This window comes from Theropithecus gelada, chromosome 4, assembly GCF_003255815.1.
Source record: "Theropithecus gelada isolate Dixy chromosome 4, Tgel_1.0, whole genome shotgun sequence".
NCBI lineage: Eukaryota > Metazoa > Chordata > Mammalia > Primates > Cercopithecidae > Theropithecus > Theropithecus gelada.
The window spans coordinates 114,896,035-114,919,707 of record NC_037671.1 but is presented as its reverse complement, the minus strand read 5'-3'; the positions used below and the strand labels follow the sequence as shown (position 1 = coordinate 114,919,707).

Here is a 23,673-nt window from a genome sequence, read left to right as displayed (position 1 = left end):
TCGGGGAAGGAATGGAGAGACTAAAGAATTCGATCCGGTTCCCTCACAAAAATTAGGGCTATTGTTCATCTGAAGTTCTCATAGATCTGGATCACCAGTGGAATAATCCATTTCTGCATTTAGCCTCCATCTTATTTTCAGCCTGCTTCTGGAAATTTAAATATACATTGGAAAATACGTTGTATGCCTAGGTTGAAATAAAAGGTTTTTTTTTTTTTTTGCTTGTTTTTTTGTTTTTTGCTAGTCTGGATTGCTATTTGAACTATTTAATTTTAGAGTGAGTACACCAATTGGAGCTATAGCCATTGACTTGTATGAAATAAATCATCAGTCTTAATGATAGCTCCTTGAGTTACATTGATGGGTGGACTCACTGATACACACCACACAGCTCTGTGTATGTGTGTTTGTGTGTATGTCTGTGTGTGTGTGTGTGTTGTGGGGGCAGGATCACTTGCCCTAGCAACCTGAGGATCTGAACCAACCAGGAACCTCAGGAAAAAAAACGCTACTATGGACTGGGCACAGTGGCTCACACCGTGCCCTTTGGGAGGCCGAGGTGGGCGGATCACAAGGTCAGGAGTTCCAGACCAGCCTGACCAACATAGTGAAACCATCTCTACTAAAAAATAGAAAAATTAGCCAGGTGTGGTGATGCGCACCTGTAATCCCAGCTACTCAGGAGGCTGAGGCAGGAGAATCACTTGAACCCAGGAGGTGGAGGTTGCAGTGAGCCAAGACCATGCCACTGTCCTCCAGTCTGGGGGACAGAGTGCGACTTTGTCTCAAAAAAAAAAAAAAAATAGGCTACTGTGTCTTCTTTTCTCTTCTGTGAGCAAGTCTGTGATTTCAAAGCCATGGCCATGTTACCTATAGCCATACCCCGTGTCTTGATGTGCAGCCCATATGAATGTGTGTCCTGGGATGTGTGTGTGTGTATGTGTGTATAGTGAGATGTGTCGCTTCTACCGAGCTGTGTCTAATCTTGTTGGATTCCCTTGTCATTTCACATCTCGGACTCAAACCAAATGCTGCCTCCTTTGAAACCCTCCTTAACAGAAACACAAGGACCATTTATAAAAGGTGACCATAGTGTGAGATAAGGGCTGGAAAGTACTGAGATAGCACATCGACCTTGATTTGATCAAATGGACCAAGTCTCATAAAATGGCTGCTGAGTGCTTTTCTATTTAGAAAGAGAATTTCCCCCAATATGATTTCATTTGAATCTCACACAATCCAAAAACAGAGATAGTATTAGTCTCAGTTTGTAACTGGGAAAATGAGCTCAGAGGTAAAGTTCCGTAGCTGAGAGGAGCTTTTGGACTCTAATCAAGACCTTGTACGTGCTGTGCTGTCTTCTGTTTCCCCCATGCCTTCTATAGTTTAAAAAGAAAAGAAAAGAAAAATCACAGACGGCCCTCCTCCATTTAGACCTTTATATAAACCACCTTTATCCCCTTTGTCCTGCCCAGACTCAGAAAATCAGAAAGATTAGACGCCTTTGCCATTTGCCAGGTGTTATTGTTGAGTGCAGAGCAGGAAGAACACAGGTCATAACTCCCAGAGCTTTCATTTTAGAGAGGAACACAGGCATGGAACAAGTAATTCCCAAGACCACAATTATTGTTAACAAGTAGTATAACAAAGGCAGCTAAAATTTATGTTAATAGTTGACTTATTAAGAACTTAATATGTGCCTGGTGATATTTCAAATATTCTTTGAGGTATATAAAAATGAATTATTGGCCGGGCGAGGTGACTCACGCCTGTAATCCCAACACTTTGGGAAGCCAAAGCGGGTGGATCACTTAAGGTCAGGAGTTCGAGACCAACCTGACCAACATGGTGAAACCCCATCTCTACTAAAAATACAAAAGAATTAGCCAGGTGTGATGGCACTTGCCTGTAATCCCACTTATTTGGGAGGCTGAGGCAGGAGAATCACTTGAACCCAGGAGGCAGAGGTTGCTGTGAGCTGAGATCACATCACTGCACTCCAGCCTGGGTGACAGAGTGAGACTCTGTCTCAAAAAAAAAAAAAAAAAAAAAGCAAAAAAAAAATTATTTTTTTTTTTTTTTTTTTGAGACGGAGTCTCGCTCTGTCGCCCAGGCTGGAGGGCTGGAGTGCAGTGGCCGGATCTCAGCTCACTGCAAGCTCCACCTCCCAGGTTTACGCCATTCTCCTGCCTCAGCCTCCCGAGTAGCTGGGACTACAGGCACCTGCCACCTCATCTGGCTAGTTTTTTGTATTTTTTTAGTAGAGATGGGGTTTCACCGTGTTAGCCAGGATGGTCTCGATCTCCTGACTGCGTGATCCGCCCGTCTCAGCCTCCCAAAGTGCTGGGATTACAGGCTTGAGCCACTGCGCCCAGCCTTTTTTTCTCTATTTTAAAAGCCAGTCAAGTTTAGCAGTGTGGGGTTGTATACCAACTTTAGTAATACTGATGTTAATTTCTGATAACCCACTACCATCGGACCAGCCTAAAAATGAATTATTAACTCCATTTTACAGAGAATGGGGAAGATATGAGGTAGGCAGGAAATATGCTCAAGGTCTTGAAAGTAACTTCCTTAAGGTGGAAGCAAATGTATATGAAACACCCTTGTGAAATGGGTACATAATGCATAGGATAGATGTGTTGTCTGTCAGGAGCCTGGAGCGGTCTGCTGTAGAACTATGATATGCTTGGCTCTGTCCTGGTCAATGTTTTTGATGAATGGCTTAGCTGAGGACATTAATATGCTATTTACATTTGGCGGTGATATAAACAGAGGAGTTAAAGCTCCAGCAGTGTGACCTGTTGGCTTAGATGATCTTAAGAGATTTATGAACCCTGGCAAGTCAGGTTATTAACATGCTTGAAGCCTAAGACACTATGAGTTTTAGGGTTCAATGTGTTTTCACTTTTACAGTGATAAAGTGAGTAAAAAGGAAACCACGTCTGTTCTCCCAATCTCCCTCTAAAAGGACAAAACCAAACAATAACAGTGCCGTAGAGGTAGCCATTATTAAAGATTTGGTACATATCGTTCCAGACTTTAAAAAAATGCTTATACAAACATTGACTCCTTTTCTCTCTCCCTTTTCCTCTTCCTCTCCCTCTTTGTTAGTGGTTTATTTTTGTTTGGTTTGGTTTTAAACACATAAAAGAATCAAATATTCTCAGCAATTTGCTTCTTTTCCCCCTTAAACTGGGGACATCTTCACCGATGAGTGTGTCTAAATTTATCTACATAGCTTTTGATGCTGTCTATTACATGGACGTCTCATAATTTAACTACTCCCCTCTACTGATAGACATTTAAGTGTTTTTTTTGTTTGTTTTTGCACTTTTTGCTATTATAAAGTATTTAGTACTTATTTATTTTTTCTTTGTAGAGACTAGGTTTCTCTTTGTTGCCCAGGCTGGTCTCGAACTCCTGGCCTAAAGCGATTCTCCTGCCTCAGACACTCAAAGTGCTGGAATTATTAGCATAAGGCACCATGGCCAACCCTATTATAAGTTATTATGTGTTGCACATCATAAATATGTAATGCCATATCTATTAGAATGGCATGGTGTAGCTAACGGGTTTGCATATTTAAAATTCTATCCCTATTTCCAAATTGCCTTCCAGGGATATTGTTTACTGATTTATACTCTGGTTTTTATTTTTTTCTATTTGACATTTTTAAAGATTTACTTTCAAAACACTTTCTATTAGAATGAAGGATAAAACACAGTGAAGAGGTTTCTTTACAAGTTTGTCATGGCATTTAAAATTCCTTCCAGATCATCTTTAATTCTGATCATGTGTGGGTGTGTCCTGGTTATGTTGGCTTCTGGTTCCTTCCCATGAAGGCCACTCACAGGTTTGCTTCTTGGTCGTACTGCCCTGGGTGGAACGAATTGCCCTGTTGGAGCCTCGTCTACGTGTGAACTGCGGGAGTGCTGGGCCACTTGCACCCGCGCATCCAATGAGCATGTAGATCCGGGAGTATCACTTCTGCAGTGAAAAGAGTTGCTTTAGTTGGCTTACATCCTCTGCCTCCGGCATCCTGACAGCTGTCAAGGGCTCATCATTTGACAACTTCATTAAAGAGCCTGGTACTCTTGTTTCTTACTCTGCAAAGGAGGGCCCCAGAAAGTTGTGGAATCCTGTGGAGAAGGAAGTGGATGGAGAAGTCTCCTGGTTTTTCTGTGGTGCCTCGGCTACCACTTGGACCTTCTTGGTTGTTGTTCTTACAGAAATGAGAGGAAAACACTGTTGCTGGAAACATTGGAGGTTTTTAGGGTCTTTTTTTTTTTTTTTTAACAGCTTGTTTAGTTGTCATGTGGTAATACTTCATGGGAATAAACTCTGGCTGACCCACTCAAAGGATATAAGCTTGAAAACATTTAGGGTTTTGATTTGTTCAAAGGAGGCATTTGTGCTTTTTGAAGCACAAATCCAGTGGGAAAATAGGTTTTCTGCTGCTTACCATCTTTAAGTGTAGGGAGTGTGTCTTTCAAGTCTAGTTCTCATCTCGAAAGAAATAACTGTTTATAAAACTAAGTTCAGGGTGGATGGATAAAGCTATGCAAGGAAGCTTCGGAGTAGAAAAAGTGAAATACACATTTCCTCCTTCTTATCTTGTTTGATAACAGTTAAGTCCCAATGTTACTTTCCTCCTTGAAATGGGTGGCCCTCGAATCCCATCTGGCTCCACCGAATCCCATCCCATGTGCCACTATGTTGTGTCTGCATCTTTCAGGGTCTCTCTGGGCACAGCTGTGTGTAAATCCTGTCTTCTGTGGCCATTTGAGTTGCAGGGAAAAGAGAGACTGATCGAAGGGAAGCAAGGTGCGTGTTTATTGATGAAGAAATGTATCCACAACGTATGAAACCATCAGGTCATAAAATAACACGTCTTCTCCATTATTTTTTAAGTGAATGCTTTGCCTATATATACACACGTAGAAAACACGGAAAAGACTTAAATGATTGTGGGTTTGATTTCCTCTGATTTGAGGTGACTTTAACTTATTGATAACTCTCAGAAGTCCCTGAATTTTTAACAATGGTATGAATTATTTGGATGGTTTGGGGATGGGAGAAAAAACAAAAACACTTCTGATTTGGAGTGAAATAAAGGGAATTATCCATCTTTAACAACACGTGGGATTTGCAACAGTGTGGACATGTCTGAATGTGACAATCTGACTAGGAATGAAGTCCCATTTTGTGTGGAGTGTTGGTGCCTCATAGGCTCTGAAAGCTCACCTGAGACATCACCCTTCAGGTCAAAGCTTGGGTACCCTGGCGGGATGCAAGCTATTCACAGTAAAATAGACTCAAAACTCAGGTTCAGTAACGTCACTGTCATAAATTGTTTTCTACCGAAGTTAATAATGTATCTAGTGCCTTTCTCTAGTAGGGACAGTTACCATGTGGTTACTGAAAATTACTATCTCGTAATGCATTCGTTATCATACTTAGGATATAAGGGTGTCTAGCATTTGACCTCGTTTTCAAGGGTCCTTCTTTTTATCATCTAATGCACTTTGCTATGCATGTGTAACATCTCCTTTTTTTAATTTTTTTTGGAGACAGAGTCTCCCTCTGTTGCCCAGGCTGGAGCGCGTGATCTCAGCTTGCTGCAACTTCCACCTCCCAGGTTCAAGCGATTCTCCTGCCTCAGCCTCCTGAGTAGCTGGGACTACAGGCACACACCACCACACCTGGCTAATGTTTTGTATTTTTAGTAGAGACGAAATTTCACCGTGTTAGCCACAATGGTCTCGATCTCCTGCCCTCATGATCTGCCAGCCTTGGCCTCCCAAAGTGCTGGGATTACAGGCGTGAGCCACCGCGCCCAGCGTAACATCTCTTTTTTAAATTATGGTTTTATTTGGAGACGAGGGTCTCTCTATGTTGTCCAGGCTGGCCTCAAACTTGTGGGCTCAAGCAGTCCTCCTGCCTCAGTCTCCCAAGTGCTGGGACTACAGCACGCATCACAGTGCCCGGCTCGGTAACATTCCTGAAAGAGTAGACAGAAATTTGTGCCTGTGTGCTATAGAGTCTTCATGTTTAAAGAGACTCAGTTTGGCTCCAACTAAAGATATCTTGGATTAGACAATTCACAGAGGATTATAATAATTTTTTCAATAATTTTGGGTAGTTTGTAGAACCCTAAACTCTATAGATCTTCAGAGTTCTGGTTCCTAAACAAGAGGCACAATTGACCAAAGTTTATTGCTTTGAAATTGAGGTATTAAGAAGGCTTTTTTATGTTCCCTGTTTAGTTTGCCATGCCATGAAACTGTATATGTCAACAGTTTCTAGGTTTAAGATTCACTGGGTTACCATATAGTCCACAATAATATGTGATTCCTGCTTTCCTCCCCCAACTTTTCTTCCTGTTATTAGTCAAATCTAAGTCCTATGTACATACTCAATGATACTTAGTTAAAATACTCTGACATTTGGCCGGGCGCAGTGGCTCATGCCTGTAATCCCAGCACTTTGGGAGGCTGAGGCGGGAGGATCATCTGAGATCAGGAGTTGGAGACCAGCCTGGCCAACGTGGTGAAATCCCATCTCTACTAAAACTACAAAAATTAGCTGGGCATGGTGGCGGGCGCCTGTAATCCCAGCTACTCAGGAGGCTGAGGCAGAAGAATTGCTTGAACCCAAAAGGCGGATGTTGCAGTGAGCCAAGATCACGCCATTGGACCACAACCTGGGGGACAAGAGTGAAAATCCATCTCAAAAAAAAATAAATAAATACTCTGACATTTTTGCTGTTGGGCTTTGTGGAGACACACTACCCCCTTCCCCATTCCCTACCCCCTGCTTTTGTCTTTAGGTTTCATTTAAAATTCCCATCTTTCATATTTTGGTAAGAGAAGACTTTAAGTGGAAATGTAATCTGAGTATTCTGTTTAATAAACGGACTCAGCATGGGCATTTTGAAGCCAACAATCCCATCTGTAGTGTAAGTATTAAACTACAGTGGTATTATTTCAGGAGGAAGCTTATGCAGTTGAAGGACAGCCTTGCTGGGAGCCGAGAACAGCCAGGTGAAATCAATTTAGCACAACTCAAGGCTTCTGGATTGCGTGTCTTGAACTCAGTCCCTTCAGGGTTCAGGGTCTTAAGTCAGTGGTGTGGACAGAGTCACTCACTGGCCTGGAAGCAGGATGGAATGACGTCAGACCGAGTGCGGAGCTGAGATTGCTTTGTAGCGTGCAGGTCTGTACCAGACCTTTTCCAGACCTGTTCCAGACCTGTTCCAGACCTGGAATACCCTTTAAGTCATTTTATAGTTGTGTGTAGTAACAGGAGCTTCAAAACATGGCACCTATCTTTATGTTGAGAGCCTTAAACAGAAAAACCCTGGAAATAGTTGGTGGCAAGAGCTGTCTTCGGGCCACGATGCTCCCATTCCTGAGCTGTGTGACCTGGGGCAGGACAACCCCACCCCACCAGAATTGCTTTGAGTCCCGGTGTCATTATTATAAAATGGAAATAGCAGTTGCCTACGCTGGTTTTAAGATAAATGAGATACCTGTATATATAACATTGTTGTATATTACAATGTTGAAGCGTTTGGGTTCCTAAGGGTCATTGTTTCTACTGGCTTAAAATTTTTTTACCTATATTCTCAGGATTAAAAATATGACCAAGAGCAGGCCAGGCCCAGTGGTTCACGCCTGTAATCCTAGCACTTTGGGAGGCAGAGGTGGGCGGATCACTTGAGGTCAGGAGTCTGAGACTGGCCTGGCCAACATGGCGAAACCACATCTCTACTGAAAATACAAAAATTAGCCAGGCATGGTGGCACATGCCTTTAATCCCAGCTATGTGGGAGGCTGAGGCAGGAGGAGGATCACTTGAACCTGGGAGGTGGAGGTTGCAGTGAACCGAGACTGCACCACTGCACTTCAGTCTGGGTGACAGAGTGAGATTCCATCTCAAAAAAAAAAAAAAAGTATTATATGACCAAGGGCATGCATACATGCCTGCTGATTTTGTGAGGTTTTTTTGTTTTTGTTTTTTGTTTTTCTCGCTCTGTCACCCAGGCTGGAGTGCTGTGGCTCGATCTCTGCTCACTGCAACCTCCACCTCCCACATCCACCTCCAGGTTCAAGTGATTCTCCTGCTTCAGCCTCCCGAGTAGCTGGGACTACAGGCACGCGCCCCCATGCCTGGCTAATTTTTTTGTATTTTTAGTAGAGACAGGGTTTCACTATGTTGGCCAGGCTGGTCTTGAACTCGTTATCTCGTGATCTGCCCGCCTTGACCTCCCAAAGTGCTGGGATTACAAACATAAGCCACTTCACCCGGCCATGCCTGCTGATTTTGAAACTGATGCCATCGATTGCATAGGGCATCCTATGGGGAGGATTGCAAATGACCATTGTAGTAATATTTTTAAGGAAAAAACAATTACCCAAATGCACGTGTTATATGTGTCTTGTTTGCTCGCTGGGCTCTGGGAGCACTGGCCTTCGCACCAAAGGGCCTCCCTTCTCTGCACCCCCTTTATCCTTTTCTCACACAGCCCTTGCCTGTGGAAATGAGGTCTCAGCTTTACCATTACTTCCTCAGAGAAGTCCTGGACACCCCCAGCCTCGGTTAGGGCTGGTTTGTTTTTTGGTTTTTCTTTTAACAAAAAGGGCTCTGTTTATTATTATTTGCTCTATGTATGCCTCCTTCATGACAGTTTCCACAACTGCAGTTTAGTAATTATTTGTTTAAAAGTCTGCCTTCTGACTTGTTCAGTCAATTATGTTTAACCTGCATCTAATCGCAAGGAAACATTATTTATTATTTTGAAGTAAAAAAGGGGTTTTTAAGTCTGCCTTCCATAGTAATTTGTAAGCTCAAAGCTTTGGGAAACACATCTGATTTATTCATGTTTGTATCTGAAATAGGTCTGGAAAGGTGAGTATGTGTGTCTGGTGTTCCAATAAAGGAATTAATGAGTGGATGAATGGCTCATGGGAACACTTTCCCAAATTCAAGGCCATACCTGCTTGTAAGGTAGCTGGATCTTTCAGACAAATACAAGACTTAACTCTTCATTGTTTCTGAACTTCCTTTTCTCTGTATTTCTTCTTTCACTGCTTTATATTCTGGAAGTTAATGCCTTGTTTCTTGACTTGGTCGTGAGGACCGAAATTAAGTTTCTATGGCTTTGTCTTTCCCATAGCTCCTACAGAAGAATGGTCAGCTGTCCACCATCAATGGTGTAGCTGAGCAAGACGAGCTCAGCCTCCAGGAGGGTGACCTGAATGGCCTGGAAGGAGCCCGGAACGGTCAAGGAGCCCTAAATGGCCAGGAGGAAGAAGAAGTCATTGTCACCGATGGTAAGCGACCCCTCCAGGAACTGGAAGGCACACAGCACTTGCAACAAACTTTGAACTCAGCAGAAAATACTCTGTCATACTGCCTGGTGGTGGATTGACGTTAATAGCAGAAACAATCAATTGGTTACAAAAGGAAGTATTTATCTGACCATTTGGATACCCCCTATACTTAGACCTTGAAGTTATGTTTCCTTTTTCTTATCTGGAACTTGATGCTTTTTAAATTATTGTTGCTCTGTCCCAGCTCCTTGTCTGGAGTTATATGTGAGTTCTTGTTGGAAGCATAAGTCACGGTTGCTTTAACAGTATCTCTCCCTCTAGAGAGGAGCCTGCTATACTTCCTCAACTTTTTCTGATGGGCGCATTGCAAGGCACATACCCCTCTTTGCTTAAACTATGATGTGCTGCATGTTTTATAGCTCTTGAGCCTAGAGATCCTCGAGGCATGGTTAGTGAAGAGTGATCATTTGGACACAGTATTGGGATTTGATTTTTACCCATATAGGGGGTGGGGAACCACATCTTAAGGTCAGAATTGAGTGCATATGGACCAGTAAGTCTCTTGTGAAAAGTGAAAGGCTGCATGTTGAAGAAGGACCTTTGTCTACTCTGAGTTCATCATTTCATTTAATCATAAATAAAGGGATAACCAGTAACCACTATCAAAGATACGTAAAATGATGATTCGGCATACGGTAAATTGATTCATGTAATATGAATAAGAGAGACAAATGAAGGGAAAAATCCTTTCACAGGAGATTCAACGTCTCCTCACTTAGATGAGATTCTTCAAACATGTGGAACCTGTTTTTCTTCTTGTTTGATGCCCCCACAGAGCTGCTTCAAGCAGGGAGCTGCTTTTGAAGTTGGTGGGAATACTTATCTGTATATAGCACCACAGGCACAATATAAAGTTAGAAATATACACAGTCTCACAGGCGGAGTATTTGCATGACCTAGTGTGAGAGTTTCAAATAATTTTCACCCAAGTGATTGGAATGGACCCAACTCAAATTCCCAAGTCCAAAGCTTTGTCCTTCCCGTGTTAACTTTTGAATCAAGTCAAGCACCAGCAACATGTGAGCTTACTATGGCCAGGTCCGTAAGGTTAAGACAAGGCAACTTGGTGACTACCAAATGAATTGTGCGAGGGATGAGAGCTGCAGGGTTCAGGTGGAGCTGTCACTTGAGGTCAGAGGGGAGATTGGGGGAGGCTGGATTTAGATGTGTCTAAACAAGGAATGCCAGCAAAAGTGAGGAGAATAATAACAGCCAGCACTTGATGTGCTTTTATTATAGGGCCCAGAGAGGTGCCTTTTGTGTGTTACCACCTTTAGTAGATACAGCAACTGTATGAAGTAGGTAATATTGTTCCCAAGAGGCAAATCCAGATCAGCAGATTCCAAAACCACTTAACCGCTGCGCGCTGACTGTGCAGGGCAGGTTCGGAGGCTGGTGTGTTGGAACAGCCTGGCCCCAGCAAAGAGTTTTCATTGAAGGGTGTAGAATGAAAGCCCAGAAGGGAAAAGGGGCCAGATAACAGGGCCCTGAAAGCAGAGTGGAGTTTAGAAAGTATGTAGTGGACAACGTGTGATCACTGAACTATGCCACCAAGGGGGTGCCAGAGGCTTCTTGTCTGACTTAGCTGATCTCTAGGATGGATAAGAGGAGGGAGGGATGGGGCAGGGACACGCGTTTTTTTTCATAGAATTCCAAATAGCCTGGAAATTCTTTTTTAATCTGCGGCATGTTTACTGGAGGTCTTAAGGTTATCTTCCGTTAGTCCAGTTGTGATTTCTTTTACATTTCAGCCACGTGGGTAAACACCGATTTTCACAGTGAGTGATTCAGTCTCTCCCCTGTGACTATTCCATCGTCTCCCTGAGGTGACCCAGGCCTCTGACCATGGCCTCAGAGGTCTGAGCAAATATCAAATCCCCCATGCAGGAAGGGTGGTGATTTTTATTGTTTCTTTTTTGAGACGGAGTCTCACTCTGTCGCCCAGGCTGGAGAGCAGTGGCTCGAGCTCGGCTCACTGCAACGTCTGCCTCCCCGCACCCTCCCCTTACCCCCCGCTCAAGTGATTCTCCTGCCTCAGTCTCCTGAGTAGCTGGGACGTGCCACCACACCTGGCTAATTTTTGTATTTTTAGTAGAAACGGGGTTTCACCATGTTGGCCAATCTGGTTTTGAACTCCTGACCTCAAGGGATATGCCCGCCTCAGCCGTCCAAAGTGGTGGGATTACAGGCGTGAGCCATCATGCCCCACTGTGGAAGAGTGGTAATTAATACACATTTTTTGGTTTTGCTGTTGTTTATTTATTTTGAGACAGGGTCTTGCTCTATCACCCAGGCTAGAGTGCAGTGGCATGATTTTGGCTCACTGCAACCTCCGCCTCCTGGGTTCAAGCGATTCTCCTGCCTTAGCCTCCCAAGTGGCTGAGATTACAGGCATGCACCACCACACCCGGCTAATGTTTGTATTTTTATTAGAGACAGGGTTTCACCATGTTGGCCAGGCTGGTCTTGAACTCCTGACCGAAGGTGATCCACCTGCCTCAGCCTCCCAAAGTGTTGGGATTACAGGCGTGAGCCACCATGCCCGGCCACTCATGATTAGGTTTTATGGTTGCTTCCAGAAATCAGAATTCTACATGACAGTTTGCTGTAGTGTAGACAAAGGCATAATTTGGCATGTGACACTGACCTGTAGGATTTGGGACTCCTTTGTTTCTACCACTGTCCACTTAAATAAGAAGAGGGCTTACCCATTTTGGTCCCTGGGAGGATTGGCCCACAGTGGAATTTGGTCCTGCCGTAGATAAAATAGCAAGATCAACCAATGGGAGAAAATAATGAACAAGGACCATTCCTGCTGGAGGGTTTTTACTTTACAGTGGCAGACAATATTTAGACAAAGCCAGAGGTGACATTATTTTCCCCATCTTGACTCACTTGCTCTAAAACTGGAAATACTGGTAATTCAGAACCAACCCTCCTCCTATAATGAAAACAGAATTCTGCTTCTTTGTAAACTTTCTTAAATGTTAGAAAGAAGGAACTGCATACTAAATATTGTTTAAACTGTACAGCAGGGTCCGATATATGTAGGTTTTGGGAGGGGGCTTGATTATGTTGTTTGGCCTTCTATAAGAGCACACACAATGAGGCATGGACACAAACATTTATTTATAATGAAAATACACACAACTAATTACCTTAGTCTTGGCGAGTGGTCCCTTTCTTCTGAGCTTTGGGATTTTCAGTTTATACAAACTGCTTATATAGAAATGCAACTGGGCTTCCTCTCCCTAACTAAAAAGTGCTGTCATGCTGTGCTATTCCCAGCATTCCCAGAGAGCGCACAAGTGCCATTAGTTTTGGGCAAATCTGCTTCTGCTGAAAAGATGAAAAAAAGAAAAGCTCCCTTTCCCCAACCCAAATTATCAATCATTTTATAGTCTATGGCTTGTATGGTCTTGTCTTTGTTAAAAACCCAAACAAGAGGCTGGGCGCGGTGGCTCACGCCTGTAATCCCAGCACTTTGGGGGACCGAGGCGGGTGGGTCACCTCATGTCAGGAGATTGAGACCAGCCTGGCCAACATGGTGAAACCCTGTCTCTACCAAAAATACAAAAAATCGGCTGGACGTGGTGGCAGATGCCTGTAATCCCAGCTACTCCGGAGGCTGAGGCAGGAGAATCGCCTGAACCCAGGAGGCAGATGGGAGGGTGCAGTGAGCTGAGATCATGCCATTGCACTCCAGCCTAGGCAACAAGAACAAAACAAGAGTTTTGTTTCAAAAAAAAAAAAAAACAAAAACCCAAACAAGAATGATTTTTAAAGCATTGTATATTGGGCTGAGGCCAATTTTAGATTTAAAACTTTTGCAGGCTGGGTGTGGTGGCTCACGCCTGTAATCACAGCACTTTGGGAGGCCAAGGCAGGCAGATCGCTTAGGTCCAGGATTTTGAGATCAGCCAGAGCAACATGGTGAAACCCTGTCTCTTTTTTCTTTTTCTTTTTCTTTTTTTTTTTTTTAACTTTTGGAAATAAGAACAACTTTGAAAATTTAAACGTGAAATTCAATCTTAGTGTCTGTTAGGCAGAGGATTTTTCTCCCCCAAACAGTTGAGGAAAATCAATTACTCAAAAAACAACACCTTATTTATTTTAATAATAGCATATTTGATTTTGACATAAAGTGTCTGCAAAACTCATTGCCATATACAAGGAATCCAGTGATTATCTCAGGTCTTCACACATTTGAATTAATCACTTACAACGCAGTTATTTGTTTTCTTTTTGCGATTTGCCTCTCTGCAGAATACATACAGCAAACATTTTAAAGCATGTGAAAACCACCTTTTCTCCAACCTTTACAGGTCACATTTGTTTCTGTGAGCAAACAAACAATGACAGTCTCTTCCTTAGCTTTAGGATTTTTTTTTTTTTTTTTTTTTAAGAGGGCCTTGCTCTGTTGCCCAGGTTGGAGTGCAGTAGTGCAATCATGGTTTAATGCAGCCTCAAACTTCTGGGCACATGTGATGCTTCTGCCTCAGCCTTCCCAGTAGCTAAGACTACAGGCATGTGCCACTGCACCAGACAGTTTTTTAAAATGCTTTTGTAGAAACAGGTTCTTGCCATGTTACCCAAGCTGGTCTCAAATTCTTGGCTTCAAGCTTCCTCCTATGTCAGCCTCCCAAAGTCTTGGGATTACAGACGTGAGCCACCACAGCCGGCCTTAAATAATTTTTGTTCACAGAGGCTTCACACCCTTTGCGTACCCAGAGTTGAGGATATTTACACCAGCAGCAACGGAGCAGGAAACAGCTGGGTGCTCTGACCTTGGCATTTGCCACTCTGGGGCCAGCTGCTTTAAAACTGTCAGCCAGTGACCAGATGAACCAGGCCTTGTTACGCTAATCAGAGAATGGTGTAGAGGCGGCTCCTGGTGTGTGCACGTGGACCACCACTGTGACACCAGCTGTGATCACACCCCCCACCCCCCAGGGAAAAATAAAAAACAAAAAGCCTCAAAATGCTGTCGCTTAAAGCAGAAGCCTTTGAGAGGGTATATTTCTTAACGTTTTACAGGATTCCACTTTTCTACATCTGAGTATTTTCCCCCAGACATAGTAACAAATACAACACTATAGAGAATTTCATTTTTCTAATGGTGCTTAATGTCATGGTCTGCTTTTATTAAATTTGCCATTTGAACCCACCAGCTCCTGGTGTACAATTCCTCTGGGAAGCAGAAAGGCTGAAAGGTTACCGCCAGATAATCCCAGCCCTCCCTACAGATCTTGTTACCTTACAGAAAATCCATTCTGAGTTAAAAGTCGCTCTTCTTTGCTTTGAACATTTAATAACTTTATCTGTTAGTAGGCACCCTAAGAGCTGCTCTGAGCCTCTTCAAAGATGACCCCCCCACCCTATACCTGTTTCTCTGCAAGAGGCTGCTTTCTCTGCCCAAAAGGAATATTTTTATGATTTGATTCCTTTTCTATTTCAGTTTTCAAATTGTGACATCATTGGTATCTTGTTGGATGTGCCTGTCACCCACATTACAGCCCTCCACTCCTCCTTTCCTTTTCTCCACACCAGTTGTTAACATCTGGCATTTGACGTCTGTCTCTCACCCTCACTTGGTCTAAAATATAAGAATCAAGCCCAGGTGTGGTGCCTTACAACTGTAATCCCAGCACTTTGGGAGGCCGAGGAGGGTGGATCACTTGAGCCCAGGAGTTCAAGACCAGCCCGGGAAGCATAGTAAGACCCTTGTCTCTACGAACATTTAAAAAAATTAGCTGGACGTGGTGGTGCACGCCTGTATTCCCAGCTACTTGGGAGGCTAAGGTGGGAGGATCGCTTGACTTAAGCCCAGGAGTTTGAGGCTGCAGTAAGCCATGATTGCACCACTGTATCAGCCTGGGCAACAGATTGAGACCCTGTCTCAAAAAATAAAATAAAATATAAGAATCATAAGGACGGCCGGGCGTGGTGGCTCACGCCTCTAATCTCAGCACTTTGGGAGGCCAAAGTGGGTGGATCATGAGGTCAGGAGATCGAGACAATCCTGGCTAACACAGTGAAACCCCATCTCTACTAAAAATACAAAAAAATTAGCTGGGCATGGTGGTGGGCGCCTGTAGTCCCAGCTACTCAGGAGGCTGAAGCAGGAGAATCGCTTGAACCTGGGAGGTGGAGGTTTCTGTGAGCTGAGATCTCACCACTGCACTCCTGCCTGGGCGACAAGAGGGAGACTCCGTCTCAAAAAAAAAAAAAAAAAAAAATCATGAGGGCAGAGATTTCTTGGGATGGGGATTCGGAGGGTGGTCCATGGCAGGAGATGGGATGAGGGGGGCTGTTTTGTTCAGTGCTGAATCCTCTGAGCCTGGACCAGTAGCTGGAACAGAGGAAGTGCTCAGCAAGTATTTGAATAAATGAAGACAGAGTTTTCAGATGGAGTTCACGGTATTACATTTATAATCATCTAGGTGAGGAGGATTTGTTGGCTTTAACTCTGTATCAATTCATTTCCTGCTTAAAGACTGCGACTTTGTACGTTTTATCCAAGGCTCTCTTTCCTTTGTTGCATCCGCACTTACAAAGCCAGACCCTTTTCAGGACTGCACCATGCTGGGTTCTCACAGGTGCTTGCTGTGGGTTAGCCAGGTGTTGCCTGGAAACATGAAATCAGACCCTGACCTCCACGTGATTAAATGCGGATTCCTAGTAACACTATCAAACACAAGTGCCCAATAGACAAAGAGAGGGGTCCCCTCGCGCATACTTTGGTAATTCAAATACAGTATTATTCCATGACATTTTCTCAAGCTGTATCCTGTTTTGTAATGTTTTGAAGACTGGAGGGAACACACACAAAATAGGCCTTGAACTTAGGTAAAAGTACTATGCTATGCGATTTCTGGAAACTGGTTTTAATTCATTCTCCTGCTCTGCAGCAATTGTTTTTAGTGTGGCTGCACTGAAATTACTTACGTCATTGACAAATTTCTGGTACAAATATTTCACTGCCTTCATCCTTAAAGAAACACACTTATTTGTCCGTAATCAGCAGTCAAGATGTTTTTCTCTGAACTATATTCAAGTCTGACAGTGCAGTGAACTTTTCTTTTTCCTTCTGACTTAACAAAAGGAGTGAGGAAGAAGGACAGCACGACTTCTGTTCACCCTTTCTCCCCTTCATAAATCAACTAATTCTAGGGGGCTAGACACGGCTAGGACTGCTTTAATTACTATTTTTTGCGTGATCTTGGTTTGAGTACATTTCTTTATCTCATTGCAAGTCAGTTTTCATCTATGAAATGAGCATCCCCACTCGTCTCCGAAATTCTGTGGCTAATATCAATATTACTAGTTATCTGGGCACAAAAAATAAGATAGTGGATTAGTTAATGAAGATACCCAAGTGACCTTAGGCAGGCAGCAATCCACTTGGCAATTCCATTATGCCTTTTTATAAAAATACTTTTATGGCTTTTCTTTCTTTTTTTTTTTTTTTTTTTTGAAAACAGAGTCTCCCTCTGTCACCCAGGCTGAAGTACAGCGGTGCAATCTCAGAATCTCAGTTCACTGCAACCTCTGCCTCCTGGGTTCAAGCAATTCTCATGCCTCAGGCTCCTGAGTAGCTGGAATTACAGGCACGCACCACCACGCCTGGCTAATTTTTGTATTTTAGTAGAGATGGGGTTTTGCCATGTTGGCCGTGGCTGGTCTCAAACTCCTAACCTCAAGTGATTCACCCACTTCAGCCTCCCAAGTGCTGGGATTACAGGCATGAGCCACCGCGCCTGGTCTCTAATCTGATCTTAAAAACCATTTTCTAGATTGAAGTTTTAATTTAATTAAAAAGTTCAAGAGGGAAATTTTATTCAAGAATATCTTGAAACATAATCCTCTTGGTGTCAAAGAATAAGATAAATACTTTTTCACAAATGTAGCCACCAAACGCCATCCTCTCATCCTCCTGTATGTGTTCTGCTGAATGACTGGCGGTCAGTACTATGTAATAAGGATTGGTAATAGCCAGGGATGGGGGGAAGAAGTTGGTAAATGCTATAGCTGCTTGCCCTAAAGATTTTCAGTCAGCCTTGGAGATGTTACCTATAAATTTCTATTGTTCAGAGGCCACTCAAGTTCACTTTCAAATTGGGTCCATGTTCTGGCCAATTTGAGAAGGTGCCAGGCAAGTCAGCCTGTAGGCTTGCCCAAGTAGCAGTCTAAGAATTAGGCCCTTTTCTGCCGGGCACGGTGGCTCACACCTGTTAATCCCAGCACTTTGGGAGGCTGAGGCGGATAGCTCACAAGGTCAGGAGTTTGAGACCAGCCTGGGCAACATAGTGAAACCCCGTCTCTGCTAAAAATACAAAAATGAGCCCAGCATGGTGGCACGCAGCTGTAGTCCCAGCTATTCGGGAGGCTGAGGCAGGAGAATCACTGGAACCCGCTAGGCGAGGGTTGCAGTGAGCCGAGATCACACCATTGCACTCCAGCCTGGGCAACAGAGCAAGACTCTGTCTCAAAAAAAAAAAAAAAAAAGGATTTAGGCCCTTTTTCTTGAAGGGACTGAGGTGGTCCACAAGGAGTGGCTCTCTGTAATTAAGCCACTAATGGAAATATGCAATTATTTTAGCTATTGTCTTAGTCTGTTCAGGCTGCTATAACAAAATACCTTATTCCAGGTAATTTGTAAGCAACAGAAATTTATTTCTTACAGTTCTGGAGGCTGGGAAGTCCCAGATCAAGGCACCAGCAGAATCAGAGTCTTGTGAGGTCCCACTTTCTCTAGATGGTGCCACGTATGTGTCCTCATGTGGCAGAAGGGCAGAGGGAACAAACTCCCTTAAGCCTCTTATATGAAGGCACTAATCCCATTCATGAGTGCTCCACCCCAAGGCTGATCGCCTCCCAAAGGCCCCACCCTCTAATACCATCACCTTGGTGATTAGGTTTCAACATATGAAATTTTTTTGTGGGGAGGGACACAAACATTCAGACTGGAGTGGCTGTTTTATTTATGGAATGAAAATCTTTTAGACATTTTCTCAAGGACTGATTCACCTTGAGAGTAAAAGAGTTTCAGTGTCACCTAATTGATAGTAACTTTTATATGGTTAAGGCAATGCTACAGTCTAGAGCACAATGTCCCTATATTATAGTGTATTGGTCCATTCTCACACTGCTGTGAAGAACTGCCCAAGACTGGGTAGTTTATAAAGGAAAGAGGTTTAATTGACTCACAGTTCTGCAGGGCAGGGGAGGCCTCAGGAAACTTAACAATAATGGTGGAAGGGGAAGCAAACACATCCTTCTTCACATGGCAGCAGGAAGGAGAAGTGGAGAGCAAAAGGGGGAAGAACACCTTATAAAACCATCAGATCTCATGAGAACTCACTCACTGTCAAGAGAAAAGCATGAGGGTAACTTTTGATTAAATTTCCTCCCGCTGAGTTCCTCCCATTAAACATGGGGATTATGAGATTATGAGAACTACAGGTCAAGGTGAGATCTGGGTGGGGACACAGACAAACCATATCATAGAGAAAAGGATGCTTTGATAATGTCTGAAGATATATTCTCTGGGCTTAAAATTCAACAACTGTTTAGCCTGTTAATCAAGATTTATTCCTGCATATCATGCTTCGAATTGTTTTCAAATTGCTCTGTAGTTCAAGTGTCAGTACAGCCTGATATCAGGTAGTTTTCCTCCGACCTCTACGTTAACCAGTGCATGCATTAGTCATTCAGGTGAAAAGTGCTATGTGCTAGATTTAATTAATTGAATTGGTTGCTTTCATGTGTCTTAACATGGACATGCAATATTTAGACCAACTACAAGCACAAGGTCATTATCCTCCTGTATTAATTTGCTAAGGTTGTCATGATAAAATGCTCGACCGGTGGCTCAAACAACAGAAATTTATTTTCTCACAGTTCTGGAGGCTGGAGGTCTGAGATCTTGGTGTTGCACGTTTGGTTCCTCCTGAGGCCTCTCTTTTGCTTGCAGACGGCCACCTTCTCACTGTATCCTCACATGGTCTTTCCTCTGTGCATGTGCACATTCCTGGTCTCTTGGTGTGTCCAAGTTTCCTCTTATAAGGACGTCTATTCCTTTTTTTTGAGACATAGTCTCGCTCTGTCACCCAGGCTGTAGTGTAGTGGCATGATCTCAGCTCACTGCAACCTCCACCTCCTGGTTTCAAGTGATTCTCCTGCCTCTGCCTCCCGAGTAGCTGGAATTATAGGCGTGCACCACCACACCTGGCTAATTTTTGTATTTTTAGTAGAGATGGGATTCTACTCTTCACCGTGTTGGCCAGGATGGTCTCGAACTCCTGACCTCAAGTGATCAGCCCGCCTCGGCCTCTCAAAGTGCTTCAGGCGTGAGCCACCGCGCCCGGCCAGGACTCTTGCTCTTATTAGGGCCAGGCTAATGGCTTCATTTTAACTTAATCACTTCATGAAAGACCCTGTCTCCAAATGCAGTGACTTTTTGAAGTACTGGGAGTTAGGACTTTAAATGTGAATTTGAGGGGGACACAGTTCAGCTCATAACACCACCTCCATGATTGACTCACTTTGAAAGTCAGATTTGGGACCAGAGAAGTGTTAGTAGAAGGGAGCTTTGAGGCTCTCTGAACCAGGAGCCTACCCCTGTGCAGGAGGCTCTTCTGCTTAACCACTTGAAGGTTTGCAGAGTTTTCTCCATAAAAGGAAGCCATTTATTCCCCTGGAGCTAAAATATGCCTCCCTCCAACTGCTCTTCTCTGTTCCCAGGGCTGCCTTCTGGAACTACACAGAATAAACTCACCTCCTTTTTCCACATGGCAGCCCTCTAAGTATTTGAAAACATTTATCATGTCTTTTCTTTAATCTTTTCTTCTCTAGGCAAAACATCTCCCGAGAAAATAACCTGTCTCACATTAAAAGAAAAACGCCAGGGCTTATATATATTTCAGATAGGAATGTGCTCGATGGAAGCTTGCCAAACATCACTGGGTTTCAATTGCAGTATCCCCAGTTTTAAGAACGGTTTCTTTCTCAGACTCTTTAAAACATGAGAACAACTTAGTTTGCTTTAAGCCAAATATTATGTACTGAAAGAATTGACTGGAGGACATGAGTCATTGATACTGAAGTATGTGACTGCTGGTATAAGGGAGTCCCTTACCTCAAGGATGTTGCAAAATGAGCTAAAGTCAAATAAAGTGAAGAAAGCACCAGTATATGTTGACATGGATTTCTAACCCTGGAGTGATCAGTCACCCTTCTGGTACTTCACTCCACAAGGTAATTAGCATACACCCTTACACAATGCGGTAGCTAGAGATTCGAGCAAGAGAATTCCTGCTTTCCAGATAACTGTTAGCTGTAAATCAAGTGGCAGATTCATAGTGTCCAACCAAATAGTCAGGGAGCAGAGCCAAGGTCTGCTCCCAAGCAGCCTCCTGCTGAGCTCTGAGCCGCAAGCCCTGTGGCCTCACTGTGTAAGCTTAGCATTATGGACTGAAGGTTTGTGTCCCCCCAGACGTACATGTCGAAATCCTAACTCTAAGGTGATGTGGTATTTGGAGGGAGAGCCTTTGCGAGGTACTTAGGTGATGAGGGTGGGGCCCTCATGAATGGGATTAGTGTCCTTATAAAAGGGGCCACTTCCCTTTCACCATGTGAGGTTACAGGGAGCAGTCTGCAGTCCAGAAGAATCTGGGATTACCAGATCCCAACCACACTGGCCTCCTGATCTCTGACTTTCAGCCTGCAGGACTGTGGGAAATAAAAGTGTTCGTTGTTTATGAGCCACTTGGTTTATATGGTGCTTTTACAGCAGCCCAAATGGACTAGGACAGTGAACAAAAAGTGTGATGTCTTCCTCATGCTTGTCAAAATCTTGGTGCTAAATATTCCCCTAATCAAGTCCATTTCTGTTGAGTATGTTCAAATACCTTCGGATTCTGTGTCAGTGTCACCTTGATAGATGTCTGGCCATTGGAATCTGAGGCTGTTTCGAGTCTTCATCCCTTATGTAGCTCATGGACTCCTTTTGGTCTTCAGTCTTCTGAATATCTTGTAATGAGGACTCTCCACATGAATCTGTTTCCATTCAATGTGCTGGGTTCTTTAAGCTCTTTTAATCTAGAAACTCATGCACTTGGCTGGACGCAGTGACTCATGCCTCTAATTCCAGTGCTTTGGGAGGCCAAGGTGGGAGGATCACTTGAGCCCAGGAGTTTGAGACTAGCCTGGGCAACACAGCAAGACCCCATCTCTATAAAAAAATAAAAATAAAAAAAATTATCTAGGTGTGGTGGTGCACAGCTGTAGTTCCAGCTATCCAGACGCTCAGGCAGGAGAATCGCTTGAGTCCAGGAGGTTGAGGTTGCAATGAGTCTCACCATTTATGCTCCAGCCTTGGTGACAGAGTGAGACCCTGTCTCTAAGAAAAGAAAAGAAAAACTCATGTACCTCATTTCTGGGAAATTTTTTCCCCCCATTTCCCTCTTTGTTCTCTTTCTGGGATTACAATCGGTGCTTCCTATCTGTGGGCTCCTCATTCATGGATTCTACCAACCCTCGATCAAAAATACAGGTTGATACTATATCACTTATTGTTTAGGGAAAAAAATAAAAATAAAATGAAAAGTAAAAAAAAAAAAAAAAAATTAAGAAAAACCAGATTGAGTATCCCTAGTCTGAAAATTGAAAATCCCAAATGCTCCAAAAATCCGAAACATTTTAAGTGCCACCATGATACTTAAAGGAATGCTCTTGGCAGCATTTTGGATTTTCAGATTGAGGATGCTCAGCCAGTGTGTATAGTGCAAATATTCCAAAATCTGAAAAAGTCCAAAATCCCAAACACTTTTGGTCCCAAGCAGGGGATACTCAACCTGTATCTGGGGGGAAGAATCCACAAAATTCCGAAAGGCAGAATTTGAATTTGCCAGTCTCCCAGTACTATGTTGAATCCACCTGAATGAAGTGATGTGTAGGTGTTGCATCAGGCTCATTAATTCCAGCCAACAAGGTGCTGCTTTTATTACAATGCACTCCTGAGAAATTCACGATAAAGGGACCTTCTTGCTTTTTACAGAATGTGTAAGATTGTTTTTAGCCACCCTCCCCATGAACCAATTTTCACCCCATTGAGGGCAATATCACCCTCATTTGAGAATACATGATTTAAGGTAAGCATAATAGCCAATATTATTCTTCTAGAATATACTCAGAAGTGTCAGTGTTTACCTTTATTTGCACCTCAGAATAACACGACTACAGGTGTAATTTTTATTCTCCCATCAGTTGAAGCCCAGAGGTTTAAATACTTCACACCTGGTCCTATAGCTAGCAGAAGGCCCAGAACTAGAAACTTTCCAGACCTTGAATCGTCTTTTAACCATACCAGAGACAGGGGTGTACAGAATTATAAGATGAATAGAAGATACGGACCACACAGCACTAAGGAAAGAATCTGATTCCTACTCCTATGTACCTGAACAAATTTGGTAGTAGGGCAAGTTTTTTTCTTATTTTGTTATTTTTATTATTGACTAATTGATTAATTTTGAAATAGGGTCTCACTCTGTCGCTCAGGCTGGTCTTGAACTCCTGGCCTCAAGCGATCCTCCTGCCTTGGCCTCTCAAATAGCTGGGACCACAGGTGCACACCACCATACTCAGTTATTTCATTATATTAAAGAATCACACTTTGATTTTCATCTGCTTTAGATTTGCTAATTGAGCTGTTTCAGTGATTGGAGAGTTTACGTTCATGATTTAGATCATCTGAATTTTTGATAGAAAACCAAAGGTATTGCCCTGTTTCACCCTTCTGAGTTCAGGGCTTCCTGGGCAGTGCTGGGCCAGCATGTAGAGTCCATGACTCTGTGGCTAATGTGTTTGACTTCCAGTCATAAAAGTAGCAAGGCTTTATTGTGGATTTGTAAAATATAAAAAAAATGGAGACAGAAATTGTCCCGAATTCCACCATGGTTTCTTTTATTTCTGAGCTCTTTTATCATTGGCCTTAAATTTACAGGTATATATGCATTTTATTTATTTATTTATTTTATTATTTGTTGAGACAGGGTCTTCTTGCTCTGTCACCCAGGCTGGAGTTCAGTGGCATGATCTCAGCTCATTGCATTCTCTGCCTCCTGGGTTCAAGAGATTCTCCCGTCTCAGCCTTCTGAGTAGCTGGGATCACAGGTGCCTGCCACCACACCTGGCCAATTTTTATATTTTTAGTAGAGACGGGAGTTCCCTATGTTGGCCAGGCTGGTCTTGAACACCTGACCTCAGGTGATCG

General features: G+C 43.3%; 1 protein-coding gene across 3 annotated transcripts in view; it reads left to right on the top strand.

The window, feature by feature from the left end:
* Positions 1-23,673, top strand: part of AKAP12 (A-kinase anchoring protein 12) — a 123,926-nt gene that overhangs the window by 59,324 nt on the left and 40,929 nt on the right. For all 3 annotated transcript variants that reach the window (XM_025381972.1, XM_025381974.1, XM_025381973.1), the window contains one exon: positions 9,182-9,338. In XM_025381972.1, coding sequence (XP_025237757.1) covers positions 9,182-9,338 — 157 coding nt within the window. The remainder of the gene's footprint in view (positions 1-9,181; positions 9,339-23,673) is intronic.